This window comes from Hipposideros armiger, unplaced genomic scaffold (assembly GCF_001890085.2).
Source record: "Hipposideros armiger isolate ML-2016 unplaced genomic scaffold, ASM189008v1 scaffold_1198, whole genome shotgun sequence".
Lineage (NCBI taxonomy): Eukaryota > Metazoa > Chordata > Mammalia > Chiroptera > Hipposideridae > Hipposideros > Hipposideros armiger.
This window is the reverse complement of record NW_017732548.1, coordinates 133,649-149,359: the sequence shown is the minus strand read 5'-3', so window position 1 is coordinate 149,359 and position 15,711 is coordinate 133,649. Positions and strand designations below refer to the sequence as shown.

General features: G+C 41.7%; 1 protein-coding gene across 1 annotated transcript in view; it reads left to right on the top strand.

Annotated features, from left to right (window-relative positions):
• Positions 1 to 427: 427 nt before the first annotated feature.
• Positions 428 to 15,711, top strand: part of BARD1 (BRCA1 associated RING domain 1) — a 100,336-nt gene continuing 85,052 nt past the window's right edge. Inside the window, 2 exon segments of the mRNA XM_019632932.1 lie at positions 428 to 707; positions 15,147 to 15,203. Coding sequence (XP_019488477.1) covers positions 565 to 707; positions 15,147 to 15,203 — 200 coding nt within the window. The 5' untranslated portion in view covers positions 428 to 564.

Below are 15,711 nucleotides of genomic sequence, written 5' to 3'. Positions count from 1 at the left end.
CGATCAATAAAAGAACCTCTTGAGGATAGACACGCTCTTTACAAGAGAAAAAGCTGGGGTGGGGGAGGAAAAATTACTTTCTTAGGAATAAAGAGTGTGCCACTTTCAGTGTCACAAGCGAAACTTTTCTAAGCTCAACAGTAGTCAAAACAGCACTCCTCGGTTTGTGACTTTTCATTGGTTAAGCTGGGCTGAAGGTCCCGACTTTGTTCCAGGAAAGCAAGGACTTATGTTTTCGGTCCGGCTTTTATCTGGGAATAAGGGGGCGTTTTTTGGACGCGTTCCCCCACCGCACACCTTTCAGAGGCCCCGCCTACCGGACTATGGGCGGGCACTTGCGGCTCCACCCCTCCCGGTCCCGCGCGCTGGGGCTTTGGGCGCGTTTCATTGGCCCTGCCCCGCCCCCCCCCGAGCCCCGCCCCCCAGGCGTCCTGCCGCCGGAGACGCGGGAATCACTGGGACCCGGGGCTGGGGGTCGGGTTGCAGGCCTGCGGCGTCTCGGTCGTTGTCTGAGCCCACTCTGTCGCCCGCTCTCCGAGGAGCCTTTCCCGCGAAGGCTGGGCGATGCCGGGGAACCGTCAGCCGAGGGTCCGATCCGGGAACGAGCCTCGCCCCGCACCCGCCATGGAGCCGGCGAGTGGCGGGGCCTGGGCCCACAGCCGCGCCGCGCTCGACAGGCTGGAGAACCTGCTGCGCTGCTCGCGTTGGTAAAGATGGACCTCCAAGGGGGTTGCCGCGAGGGCAGCGGCCAGGGCAGGGGTCTCCCCAGTCTCGGGGTTGCGGGGGATCATTTCAAACCTCAGGTCTCCTGTTTCCGCCCTGCAGTCGGCGGGCGAGCAGAGTTAGTACCTGCCCAGGGATGTGGTGTGTTATCCCCTCCCTGACCCCCATTGACATCCTTTCTGGGTAGCTTCCTAGCCTTTTCTTTCACCAGTCCCAACTAAGATGGTAGTTCTCGAACTTGAGCGGACATGAGTCGTCTAAAGGTGTGGCTAAACTATTCGGATCTCTGGCCCCGCCTCCAGAGTTTGAATCTGTTGGGCCGGGGAGGGGCTAAGCGATCTGCACTTTTTACAGGTCCCCGGATCCTTGTGACAAGCTTATTCCGGACAGAATCTTAACGCCGAGGGCTGCTAAGTTGGAAGCTGCTGTTACTCTTTGCTTAAGTGGCCTCTTTGACCGTTTGTGTCTGTGTTAGCTTTTTGTTTTTTTTGGTCGAGGGTAGTTTTGGGGATCCTTACTGGAGGTAGTTTGAAGATGGCAGTGTGATGGACACTGCCATTCAGTTTCTCATTTCCTTGGTTTGGTCAAAAGACTGTATATGGCTTGAGGTTCCGTCTCTTGGAGATGCTACTTATTATGATTTTTGGGTTCTTATTTTCCTTTATGCTGTTTCACCATGTGAGTCACCTGAGTTCAAGGTTTTCATTCCCTCTGAAGATACCATTTTCCAGACTGGTACTCCTTGCTTCTCCTTTGCCAATAGCTCTTCCTAGTATAGAAACCGAGGAGGTTTTTAAAACCCAACTAGGGCTTGTCTCAGTTTTCATTTCTTCCAAAAGCATTTATTGAGCACATACTGTGTGCACAGCTCATGATTTTTGCTTTAGTATCACTCTGGCAGGTTTTTCTCTGCTTGTAGCTGTCCCCACCATTTTTCTTCTTTGGACTTTGTTTTGATCCCCCCCCCCCCCCAATTTCCAACTTGCAGAACTTGGTTATACACAAAGTATTAAGTAGCAAAGCAGTTTTTTTATTTAAAAATGAAAAGGACTTAACTGTTACAGAGTTTTGCACTTATATTTTGTTTTTGCAAAAACTTTAAAACCTGTGACAAAATGACATCATTGCACCCTTAGAAAAGTGGCACTTTCGTCAGGATGAGTATGTGCTGAGTTATGTGTATGTTTCCGGTAGCACAGGGGTCGTCCATCTGAGAATAAGGAATTTAAAACTAGCTCTGCTAGTTGCTATATTGGAACAATTGTAGTCATACCTGAATAGTCAATTCAACAAAAGTTAGACATGCAGATGGGACATTTCTGTATGGAAGGGACATTCCTGCATGGAAGGCACTAAGGCAGCTGTGTAGCGCTTCACTTAGAGTTAGGCTGCCTGATTTCAGGCTGCAGCTTTGACACTACCGAATGGCTTAAGTCATTCAATCTTACTGTGCCTCAGTTTTCCCATCTGAGTTATGATAGTGCTCAATAATAATTAAATTATTAATTAAATAATTAAAAATAATTTAAGATACTTGAAATTTAATTGAGCACCTACAAAGTGCCAGACACTCACTGTCCTAAGCTTTTGGGATTCATTAGTGAACAAAATGAAATAAAAAAAAAACAACAACCCTTATGCATGTAAAATTCCATGGGAGGGAAGAAACTAAGTGAAATTATGTAAAGTGTTAAGCGTGGTGGTTGTTAGTATAGAAGTGATAAGTAATAGGTGTCTTATAAAAATGCAAAGCAGCATAGTCTGCTTGCTGAATGGCTTTGGGGAGACAATATAGGTGGTTTCTATGAATAATCTGTAGGTTGTCCTGAAATCTAATAAAGCCAGTTTCACTGTGTATCCCCTACCAAAGAGTTTTCTGGTTTCTAACCAAAGTGAGTAGAAAATGAGAGCCAGAGGACTGAGAGTGGACATCAGTAGTTAGGTCTAGCTAGACTTGTAATACAGCTCATCCCTTGGCTGGTGAATGATGCTGAACTCCAGGGATTTTTTTTTGAAAAATTAATAATGAATCACTGATGGATTAACTAAACCTCAGCTGTTTCTTTACATATTTTAACATAGGGCTCTGCAAACTTTTCCTGTAAGGCAGCGGTTCTCAACCTGTGGGTCGCGACCCTTTTGGGGGTCTAATGACCTGTTCACAGGGGTCGCCGGATACTCGTATGTGGGCATATCAGCATGTGGGCCTGGAGGCGGGTAGAGGAACGGTGTCTCGGTTCCTAAGACCATCGAAAATATGTGTTTTCCTATGGTCTTAGGCGATCCCTGTGAAAGGTTGGAAACCGCTGCTGTAAGGGATCATATTGTAAATATTTTAGGCTTTGTTCGCCACAGCTCTTTAACAATATAAAAAAAAAAAAACAAGGCGGTTGGTTAGGTCAGTTGGTTAGAGCACAGTGCTCATAACACCAAGGTTGCCAGTTCGATCCCCACATGGGCCACTGAGTTGCGCCCTCCACAACTAGATTGATTGAAACAACTACTTGACGTGGAGCTGATGGGTCCTGGAAAAACACACTGTTCCCCAATAAAATTAAAAATCAACAACAACAAAAAACAAAACATTTTTAGTTCCACGGGCTGTACAAAAGCAGCCTCCTGGCTTGATTTGGTGCTTAGACAATAGTTAGCCACTCTGTTTTAAGAGGTAAAATGTCTCAAGTTTAAAAATCCTTTTTGGTGTAAAATTTTGTATCACATGGGGTTTAATATTTAGAAATGATTTTGTGTACTCTCTTGGTCTCTGCATGTTTGGCACTGACTAGTGAATAAAGCATGGCCAAGTTGCTCCTTTTCCCATGATGAAAAAAACATTCTTCTCACCCCTGCCTATGCCTCGCAGCTGCCTGACATCATTGGTGGAAAGGAGCAACTCAGCATGGCCTGTCTGCTTCTTGCTTTTGCTACCCACCATTGAAAGCAGTGTCATATTATTGGAGATTGTATGTCGTATGTCCTTTTACAGAGTTTCAGAGTTCTACTCATTGGGCTAGTGATTACCCCGATTACCCTCACATTCAGCTTGCAGCTGTCATCTATCTCGTGTTCCCAGCTGTCACCTGTCTCGTGTAGCACATTGGATCTATTTTGCAGCAAGCATTACTTGCGGGTGAGGGTGGATTGGCTACATTACAGGGCATCCTTTCTTGACCTTTAACATAAGAATGGCTCCGAGGTGAGGCTGATGAAATTGTTCAAGAGGCCAGATGTGACATTTGTGTTAGGCCCAAGCCTCACGACCAGACAGAAGCTATTTAAAGATTTGGTAGAACAGACAGGAAGACTGTATCATTTGAGAGGCTGACAGAAAGCATAGTAATAATGTGTTTCTAAAGGAAGCAGGAAGTGCTAATAGGAGCTGCGTTGTAAAAGCCCAGGTGTCATACGGTACTATTTTGTGAATTAAAATAATTAAGTACCTCTACATACTTTTTTGGGGGGAGGGTTGGCATCTATGACAACTGTTACTTGGGAGTCCTCAGCACCTTTTAAATCAACTTTTAGGAAAAAGTCACTAGTAATCTTGTGATTTTTTTCGAATAGGTGATTTTATTATTCTGAATTCTGTCTTGTCATTTAATAGGCAATCAGGTTTTGAGGCCGCATACATAGCTTAGTGGTAAGAGCATGGATGTTTGGATCCAGGCTTCAAATCCTGACTCATTGAGTTTGGGCAAATTATTTGATTTTTGTATGCTTCTTTTTCTTCATCTGCAAAATGAATTAGTTTCTCCTCTATAAGGTTGTTATGGGAATTAAATGAGTTAATATTTATCAGGTACTTAGAACAGTGCCTGTTAGGGTCTAAGTGCTATGTGAGTGTTTGTAACTTAACACGTTAAGTGCCATGTCAGTCACCGGTGACTGACACCATACTTTCCGTTTGGACCGCATCAGTCACCGGTGACTGACGATATACAATTTAAAAAATTATATTCTTCTATTAGGAAAACTAATTTCACTTGAATCGCTTTCACACGTTTCTTCTACTGACATTGTCACTGTTACGGGTAAAAAAAATTTTTTTAAACTGCACTGGAACACGAACCACAGACAACTGACTGAAGAGAAAGCATATCGGTGAAATCGGATATCACGGGCTAAACCGAAAGGAAGACAAAACAGGCTTGGTGCTTAATGTGTTAAGGGTAGATTTCCTGACTCCAGCATGAAGCTTTGCTTTTCTTCAGGAGTTTCGAGTGTTCAGAGGCATTGGTGTAGGCCAGTGGTCCTCAAGTGGGATTATTCTCTTCGGTTGCCCTGGTACCGGTTGTTCGTTATTCATCAAGCAATCCTGAGGCACCATGTTAGTGGTGATAAGGTGAGACATTTCTTTTCTACCTTTAAGGAGCACATGCTTAATTATAAGGGATAAAATGTACACACAGTTTAGGGTAAATTATGGTGAAGGCCCATGGGATGCAGAGAAGAGTTACTTGGATGAAGCCAGTGGAGGAAAGCTTCATGGGCTTTTGAATTGGGCCTTCGGCAGATTTTTATAGGTGAATGTATGTGGGGGATTATTAGCAAATAATATGCTAAAAAGTATTGAATAAAGGTGGAGAGAGTCAGGTGGGCAGAGAATTAAGACAGGGTCAAATCATAGAGTGATTAGTAGCCTAACAACAGACTACTTATTCATTTGGAACCTCACTTTATTGCACTCCACAGATGTTGCTTGTTGCTTTTTTTTCACAAATTGCAGGCAAGGCAGTCTATCAGCAAAAAGATTACAACTTATTTTATTGTGATACTAAGTTTATTGTGGTAGTCCGGAACCAAACCTGCAATATCTCCGAGATATGCTTGCTTGTATTGGGTTGTCGGAAAAGTCATGACGTATTGTTTTCTATGTTTTTCATTGCAAAAAATGCTTCATGACTTTTCCGACAACCCAATAGTTAATTCCTAAAAAAGCAATTTATGTAACTTTCCTGAGACTGGTGTCCTCATCTATATAAAAGGAGGACAACGGACAAACTGATTTTTAAGGCTCCCACTGGTTTGTGGATTCCGTAATTATTGGTGTTAGTGTCCATTGGATGCAAAACGTTTAAAACATTTTATTGAAGTTTAACCTACTAACGGAAAAGGGCACAAATTGTTGTTGAGTCTGTATCGTACCCCTTCAAATTCAAATTCAAATTTACTTGTGCGGTATTTTGATTCTTTGATGCCCGTCTTCAGTTATACTACACAGTTCATAAAGACAGGTTCACATTTGCAGCCACAGTGCCAGTCACCTAGTTTCTCAGTGTTTATTACATTATCACATGAAAGAATTTAGGTTAAGTTAGGATCCTATCTAAGGGACTTTTGCAAGTGGAAATACTCAAGAGGACCTGGTTCATTCACTTAGATCACTGGGAAGGCTCCATAGGTTCCTGAGGTTACTGTTCCATAGTAAACAGTGACTGAGGTCTCAGGGCAGATGGAGACGGTACAGGTCTTTCCCCCTGGGATTTAGAGCTAGGACCACCAAGGGAACAGCCCCATTACTAGCTGCACATACCTGGTGTTCTATAGGGCTTGTGACCGCCAGAAGAACTTCCCAGACACATTGAGCACCCTTTAATACTGCCCCCATAACATGGAGAATGGTCTTGCCAGTGAAGTCTCCAGGTCTGGGACTCAGAGGGATTTTAGGCTGGGGACAGAAATTTGAGTCATCTTCATATAGATGGTAATTGAAGGCATCCTTTTGAAAGTGAACAGGGAGGAGAGTATAAAGACAAATGCCCAGGTCTGAGCCTTGAAATGAACGCAACATTTGAGCATCTGGTGGCAGAGGTGAATTCCTCAGGACAGGACTATCAGCAGTTACTGAGATATTGTTTTGCTTTGGAGAAAAGGGAATAGAAGATGGAAGAGCAAACTGTTCGAGCTGGGTATACATGATATTATCTGTGGCTTATCTGCCTCATGATAGATTCTATTATAATTAGTCATTAATAGAAAGAATTTGATTGTCCACTTGACTTTTGGGATATTTAACTTATTGATTTATGTAATAGTTATTGACACTAAACAATTAGATATGATTTCTTATTTTTACCATGTAATTTGCTTGAATCTGGCATCTAAAATAACTATACAAAATAAGAAGCTTTCATTATTCATATCCCTTACTTGTTAACAATTTTGTTTATTCTCCTAGAGATAAACAACACATTGTTTAATTGGCCTGGAGAGCCTGTGCCTTTCAGTGTTAAATATGTTGTTCCACAGTGAAAAATACCTTGGAAATTTTCTAAAATGTAAGCGCACCGTGGTAGCTATCTTGCCTAATATTAAATAGCAGTTGATATCTTATGGAAGCTTAGGGAGCCATTCAGTTAAGAAATAGGTCTGCCTTATAATCTCACCTGAATATACTTTCCTGTTTTTTCTTTGCAAAGAAAGTTTTCTATCAGTAGGACCTTTCTTTTTTTAAATGTTTGTTCTCACTACTTAGTTCTTCCCCAAGTTATAATCCTCCGACTGCACTGATCTTTCCAAATCAACTCCATTTAAAGTAACAGAAGTATGACTGCGGATGGGAAAAAGTAGAATAGCTGCATTTTCAAGGTACAGAAATCCTGTTACCATGCAAATGCCGCCTCTTATCCTGGATTTTTTCTATCTAATATATATGTATATCAGACAAAAAATGGGGGAAGGATCAAATAGCATTGTTAATATAAATGCATTTGTGTGTATAGTCTTCCATCTGGTTCTTTCACTAAGGAGTCCCTGAAATCCTGCTGTTCATATAGTGCCGTGCTATGTAGGCAGTAGTGTGTTGGGGAGCTCAGCAAAAATGAAAGCCAAGATCTCTTGCCTGGGGCTACAACCCCATTTTGAGACCAAAAAAGTGAGTGTTTGGGGGGGGTGGAATCGGGCAGATAAAATACAAAATATTTTGTTTTCAACATTGATTTCCAGAGTGTCAACGAGGTGTGACCTCTCTGGAACTTCAGAGCCTTCTGTACCTCTCAAGTCCAGTGGTGACCTGGCTTATAAAACTGCCCTTAGGAAAGAGTGGAAGCCATCAACTTTGTATTGAAAAGGAGAAAATACAGAGAAATTAAATTACAGCAGGCCAGAGGGCTGAAGGAGAGACAAAAAGGGGTCAGTCAGTTAACAACTGCACTGCAAAACCAACAAAAGACCGCTCACACGCCTTAGTGTATGTTGGAATTATTAATTTGCAGGTGGCTGTTTGCAACATTATCTGAGCAGAGGGAATGGCCAGGCACTGTGGACTCCCAGGAGCCTCTGCTCCTGGTTTCCACATGAGCGTTCAGGACTGTGCTGCATGCACCTTGTTCCAGAACCAGCCCCGCGGCACCGTCTCCCTTCCCCTCTGTCTACAGCTAATGTGAATTCTTTCAGAAGGGCTTACGTCTTTCTCCCCCATACTTGATGAATGGAAACACTTGTAAAACCCCGGACGGCGGACATGACTGTCTTTTCTCCCTCGCTGCACTGCTGGTGGTTTAGATTCCATGCCTCAAGACCAGTCTTTTTTGGCAAGGAGTGGCCTAATAAACCCATTCTTTTTAAAAGACTTTAAGCCACGGGAGTTAAGATTTTTGTTTAACAGTATTCTTTACACGTCTGGTGCAGGGTATAGATTTCGTGTGATAGCACGGGAACTAAAACCCTGTGCTGCTTTACTTAGTGACATTTTATTTTACCATCCAGGACAGTATTTGGATAATGCATTGAGTCTGAATAGTTTTGGGGGAGGAGGAAGTGTATTTTGGTGGGGGGCAGGGAGGGAGAACAGAAAGCCTGAGAAGTTAGGGGTTAGAATTGGACGTATGATATTTGAGAAATGCTATAGACACTGACCTGATGAGAGCAGTTTTTGTTGAGCAGTGAGAGAAGAGGTTGTGAGGGGGACCAAAGTTTTGCTACCCCAAAATGTACCTTTTAAGCTGGTTATTAAGAAACAAAAGACTCAGAATGAACATTTTACCCTCCCCACTTACCTGCCTAAAGGAACTCAGAAAAACCTGTTTCAAGAAGGGAGCTTTAGCATAGTCTCCTTAGCACATATGAATTAAGTATGGCAGACAGGACGAAATCCAGCAAAGCCTGTGTGTTGAACAAGTTTTGTGTCCCATTGCTTCTGAGTGGCCCAGCGAAAACTCGTTTACCACGTTTGCTCTTCCTCAGCTCCCTGGAAATGGCCCGCTTTCCCTTTGAAATCCCAGATCCCTGCCCCCCCTTCTCCTTTGTCCAAAAGGCATATAAACCTCAACTGCCCAGTGTTCCTATTTTCGAGTCTCATGTCACCCCTGTATGTACTAATATTCCTCATGAAATTTGGACATTTTCTCTGTCAATCTGTCCCATGTTAATTTGATTATTAGCCCAGATAGAAGAACTTAGAAGGTGGGAGCAAAGTTATTTTTTGCATCCCCACGGTTGTTTGACTTTGGAGTTACAGATGGTGAAGAACTTTTTTAATTTTATTGGGGAAGGGGATCAGCCAAGTTGTTGTCCTTCATCCTTAGTTGTGGAGGGCGTAGCTAGCTCGGCTCCAAGTCCAGTCATCATGCGGCTGCCTGCTCAGCTCGAGGTGCCGTGTTCAATCTTAGTTGCAGGTGGGCATAACGCACCATCCCATGCGGGAGTCAAACTGGCAACCTTGTTGTTAGGAGCACGTGCTCTCACCAGCTGAGCCATCCTGCCACCTGTTGGATCCTCAGCGGCAGCTCAGTTTGGGCGCAGCTCACTGGCCCATGTAGGAATCGAACTGGTGACCCAGTTGCTTAGAGCTCACGCTCTTAACCACCTGAGCCACTCAGCTGGCCCTGTGAAGAACTTTTTAATATTAAGTTTTAAAAAATTAAAAGTAATACATGCATATGCCAAATAATTAAAGTAATATAGTGCATGATCATTAAATATTTGTTAAATGAGTGACAAGTAGGTCTGAATCTTCTTTAAGAATCCACTATTTCTTGTGTATCTTTTAAGAGGTTCTCTGGGTTCATATAGGCATTATATACCTCAGATGAGAGGATACTATATATCAGATAGACATGTCATGATTTATATAACCATTTCCTTGTTGGTAGAAATTTAGATTATTCCTAGTGTTGCTGTAATAAGCAATGCTGGCATGAATATTCTTTTCCATGTGCCTTTACATTTAAACATTTTTGATTAAAATTATACATGAACATAGTTGTAAATAGGACAGAGATGATAATGAAAACATTCTTTTGCTTCATTCCTCATCACCCTTGAATTCTACACTCCAGACACAACCTCTTTCATCTTTTTAAATTCAAGTAGTCTACATTTCCAGATATTTTATTGCTATTTCTTTTTTTTTTTTCCTTTTCAGATAGCATTTATTAACTTCCTACTCTGAAAGATGAGTTTTCTTCTTATTATATATCAACTTTCTACTGTGGAAGATGACTAGATATAGAGTTGTTACCAAGCCAAGGTTTGGCTGCTTGCTGCTCGTGAGCCGAAGATCGAGAGACAAGGGTTGGTGGAAAGAAAAGCAGGTTATTCAAAACGCCAGCATTCCAGGAAGATGGTGGACTCCTGTCTCAAAGGCCACCTTCTTCTCAGAATGGTCAGAAGGTTTTTAGGTACACAAGAAGTAGAACAAAGAAAGAGGGCGGTGAGCTATGTGATTTGTCTGGGAGAACATCCCTGGGGTTTGGTTTGTTTTGCACTGGTTATCTCAGATCCAGTCTTAGGGGTGACTCGTATGTCATCTGACAGAAAATGGCAGTTCAGAATTGCAGCCTGGTTGCCAGTGCCTGGATAACTGAGGGCTGACTCAGTTTCTTGCAAGTTAGTGTTCTGCTGATTAACTGGATTAACGAGGTATGCACATAGCCTTGGGAAAACAGAGCAATCAAATCTGGCAGTGAGGGAGAAAAACAAAGAAGAGAAAAAAGAAATAAACTACAAAATAAAGTAAATCAAACTATAATTCAGTAAACCAAGCTAGATTGCTAAATCCTTAAAAGTATGCTGTCACCTTTGCAGAGTTAGAAGTACAAAATATTTTTCAATTATTATTTTGATGGTCAAACATCCCTTGTTACCCTTGAGATTCTTATGCTATTCTGACTCCTTTAAAAAAATTATATATATATATATATATATATATATATATATATATGACATTTTTAATTAGTTCTTAACTCTGGAAGCTTTGACATCTTGTGTAGGTACCTTGATGTTTTGAATTTGCAGTTTTGCAAGCATCCAAGTGTATCTCAAGGATAAGTTCCTGGCAGTGGAATAGCTGAGTTAAAGTTGGATGCATTTGCAATTTTGATAGATATTGCCTGGTTGTAATAAAGTTCTTACATATTGTCAGCTAAGCTCTAGACATTGTCAGAGCCTGGCTTTGACACAGATCAGTGCCACCCTCAGTGTAGAGTGTATCTCCCCTTTGAGCTTCTGAGGAGCATACAAAATAATTTTCCTCCCGCCTTCTAAATTCTAGCGTGGCTAATAATCAGATTGACATGAGACAGATTAACATCAGCGTGTGTCCAGAATTTATTACAGATGGATGGGCAGGATGCCATAAGCCATGAGACCCTAAAAAAGGCGCATTAGGTTTATGTGCCTTTTTGGACAAAGGAGAGGGGACAGGGGCCTGGGATTTCAAAGGGGAAGTAGACAATTCACAGGTGGATGAGAAAGAGCAAACGTGTTAAATAGACTCCTGTGGGCCACCCAGAAAAAAATGGGACAACAAGAAGGAAGTTCAACAAACAGACTTTGCTAGATTCCTCCCTGCCTGCCACGTTTAGTTTATATTACTATACTAATGTGATTTCTCTTCCTTTCAGCAGGCTTTTTTGTTTTGTTTTGGTTTTTGGGTTTTTTTTTTTTTTTTTTTTTTAATCTGAATCCCTTTAGGCAGGTAAGGGAGAGAGTCAAAGGTTCTTTCTGGGTCTTTTGTTTCTTAATAACCAGCTTAAAATCAATATCCCTAGAGGCATATTTTGGGATGGCAAAGCTTTGGTCTCCCTCAAGCTCTTCATTAGCATTCTTTTGAAATTGGCACCACCCTCTCCTCTCTTTGGCTCTAACACTCCCATCCCTGCTCCTTCCCCCAATACACACGTGCCCATACTTTTCATTCACTCTTCCAGTGTCTTTCCTTATCTATTAATAGCAACAAAAATATATATATTCTAGTTTAGTAATTAGAAGAATTAGTGCATCTGATCAGTTATTCATAGATGTTAGATTTATTGCTAATTACACTATAACATCTTATTGCTAGGGTGCAAGATACAAACTGTATAGATAAAGGACTCAGGGTCATTTTAGGAAGGAAATTTAAGTTTACAGATGGAAGAACTAAGGCACTGAGTCGAGCTTTGTCAGAGGAAGCCAGAATGCTGTGGACTGCGTTGTGGGGCGCAGGCTTACATTGACAGGAAGAGAAGCAGCTTAGGAAATGCTGAAATAGGCAGATAAATAAGAAAAACAAAACTCAATGGAAGGAAAGGTTTCAGGAAAGAAGGTGATGCCAGTGTTGTTTTATAGAGTGGTCAGGGTGAATGAGGACCAAAAATGCCCTGGAGGGCAGTTTCAGCAGTGGGAGCTAGGTAAACCAGTGTTGATGAAAAATATCCAGCCTAAAAGAAAATTTACAAGAGTTTATTTGAGCCAAACTGTCGACAATTGCCGGGAAGCAAAATCTCAACGGATTGAGAAAATGCTCTGCAAAATGGCGGTTTGCAGTTTATTTTATACAGAAAATCAAAGGAGGAAGTTTACATGAAATCCATTGGTTGTAGATTAAGTGGGTGGGAGAAAGCAAAGGGGGGGATAGGGGGGATGGGGGGGACCTTTGGGATTGGATAAAAGCACATTGGAGAGACAGGTGCTCCTCCCACACAGGTGGGTGCAGGATAGCTAACAATTCGCCCTTTACAGCACATAGAGATGGTAATCAGGAGATAAGCATGATAATGAGGAATTTTGCAGTTTCCAGCTCTGGTCTGGAAAAAGGATTAAAGATGTTATTTTAGGTACAAAAAGACAAAGAACAGGCCCACTGAAAAGGCACAGATTAATTTAATGAGGAAGCTGGAGATGAGATGTGCCTTCCGCCATGGCCCACCTTAGTTAGGAGTTTTTACGTTCACACCATCCTCAGTGGTTATTTTCAGTCTCCTGAGCTTGTCCCCTCCTTTTTATAACACGTGGCCCCTTTTCCGTCCACACCAGCTAGGTAAGAAGGTGGATGTAGCTGAAATAGAGCACTTATGCCAGGTCTTCCATGTGCAAGGAAGGGGAGCGCTGGGCAGGAGATAGAGTGGGAGGCAGGATCTAAAGAGTATTTTCTCGGGTCCAGAGAGAGATTATCTGCATGTTTAGATGCAGACGGAAGAAGGCGACTGTAATGATGAGAATAGAATACATTAGGAGACAGAGAAGATATGGGGGTCTAGCGACAAACAGCAGCACATTTCAAGAAGGAAAAGGACCGAAGATCTTTTTCTCTGCCTAGAGTGGGGGTGGGGGTGTAAAATTATGGCTGAAGAGGCAGGAATGAGTCTGTGGTGGAAAGCTCAGACCATTTGGCTCCTGTAAGGTTAATGGGGATTTAGGAGCATGGAGATTGTTTTGAATAGCTATCTATTCATTTGTTTGTTTATTCACAGAACACCTGCTCCATCACTTTGATAGAGGTACAAAGTGAAAAAGCTACCAAATAAATTTATGGAGACATTTTTTTTATCTTTCTTTTTACAGTGGTTATTCAAAGCCTGAGAGCAGGAGTGGAAGGCATGACTGTGGGCTTATCTAGCATTATAGATTTGCATCACGAGTGTCTAGGGGTCAGTGGCAGTAGGTGGCGGTAAAGATGGCCCTGAAGTGGTTAACCGGGTGGCATAGGCTGGATAGGGGGTCCAGGGAGCTAAGGGACTGAAGGACGTCCTGTCACCTCGAGAAAGACTTGAAGGTGGAGGTTTGGTCAGGGTAATGGAAAGAAAGAGGATATTAATGATAGGAGGAGGTGAGATTAACACCACTTTTGAAATCTCACAGGCAGTTCATAATGAAGTAGAATTCTACACACTTGATTGGGAGGGAAGAGATTAGGTTTGGGAGGTCAAATAATGAGCAAAAATTATAGAAACAGCAAGAACATCTTAACAGAGATAATCTTAATGGCCAGAGTCACAAAAGTGGCTGGCACATCACAAGTCATAACTTTATCACTGTGTTCTACATAGTATGATAGAGAAATCAGGTATTGTGAGTTTTTAAAAAGTAATGCGTTTTATAATGTCAGTGAGCACCATTTTCGGTATCTTTAGAATAACATGTGGGTGCATACTCTGTGTTTAACACTTTCTGAAAGCTCAATTTCACTTTAAGTTCACAGCAAAATGTGAAGTGTGATACTTTTGATCTTTCAAGAAATGTGGAAAACTTTATTGATACGTGGTATGTGTGCAGAGGTAATTGGATAATAATAGTGTAAATACCTAAAGGTTATAGGATTAGTGTAATAAACCAAGCACAAAAATGTGTTTACCCTTTAAAAACTTTACTTCCATTTGCTCTTGCTACATCATGCCCCCTGAATATGACTTAGTGTTTGTTTATTAGTAAGCGCCATTACCTTAGGATTATCAAATATACCAGGTATTTGGATGGACAACATTAGGCATAATTGTGTTTCTGTCTCTCTTCCCCCGATGCTATGAATCTGATTCCGTCTGCAGATTGCCAGCCTGGTGATTCCTATTTGCACTTGCCTAAGAACAAAACATTTGGCTTCCTGTGAACTGAAAGCATGGCTGTCTTTTTGACAAGGCATCTGTGAAACGTAGATGGCTACCTAACAATGGCCAGGAACCAGTGTTTTCTAGTGGGAACCTGGAGTTCTTACAGGCAAGGTGACCAGATGTCCTGATTTTCCTGGACAGTCCCGGATTAAATCTGCTGCCCCAGCGTCCTATCCAGTTATCGTTCCTCTTCACTCTCAGAAATGCTCTCATTTGGACGGTTCATTATATGGTCATTCTACTTATGGGTCTCATTTTGAGATTGGTGATCTGTGCTTTGGATCATTAAGTGAAGATGCATCTTAGTAGTTGAAAGCAGCAGCCAGTGGTTGATTTTGCCTGTTGTAAAAGGTTTAGAGATGCTTGAACAAAGCTATTCCGTTCTGTGACTTCCCAGTATATGTTATACAAAGTGTTACAATTTGTACTGAGTTCGGTAGCTGCTATTTGAATTGAGCAGTTATATGATACAATATTTAACCAGGATGAATACATCCTTAATATCTTCTGCTTTGAGAAAGAGAAATATGGTAGTGTTGGGTTTGGGCTTATGACATGTTGGGTAAAAAATGTTTATCAGTAACCAAGTCTTGATTGTTTTCCTTTCTTCAACAGCACTCATATTCTGAGGGAGCCTGTGTGTTTAGGAGGATGCGAACACATCTTCTGTAGGTAAGTAGCTATGGCTTGAAAAAAAATACATAAATATATATATATATATGCAGACACTACTCCTGTGTAGTAACTGTTTTTTACTAGTAACAGTCATGTAATCATATTACTCCCTTATGTTTGTATAACTTGAATAGATTGCAGAGTAACTTACTATACAGTATCTCATTTTGACCCTTAATAACTGTCTTATTTTACTAATAAGAAAAAGTTCAGAGGATGACTTGTCCAAAGTTAAAAAGCTTAATAGTAGCTTTGCTAAGCTTGGGGGAAAAATTAACATTTATTATATAATTCAAATGTCTCTTTTTTTCTTTCATTTAGTTTTGAATTTAAATCATGAAAGTCTAGTTCTTAGAGTTATTGTATTAGTTTCTTGCCATAACAAAGCACCCAAAGCTGGGTGGCTTAGTACAATAGAAATTTATCGTCTCTCAGTTCTGGAGGCCGAAGTCCGAGCGGAGGTCCTGGCAGGGCGGGCTCCTCCTTAGGGCTGTGAGGGAGAATC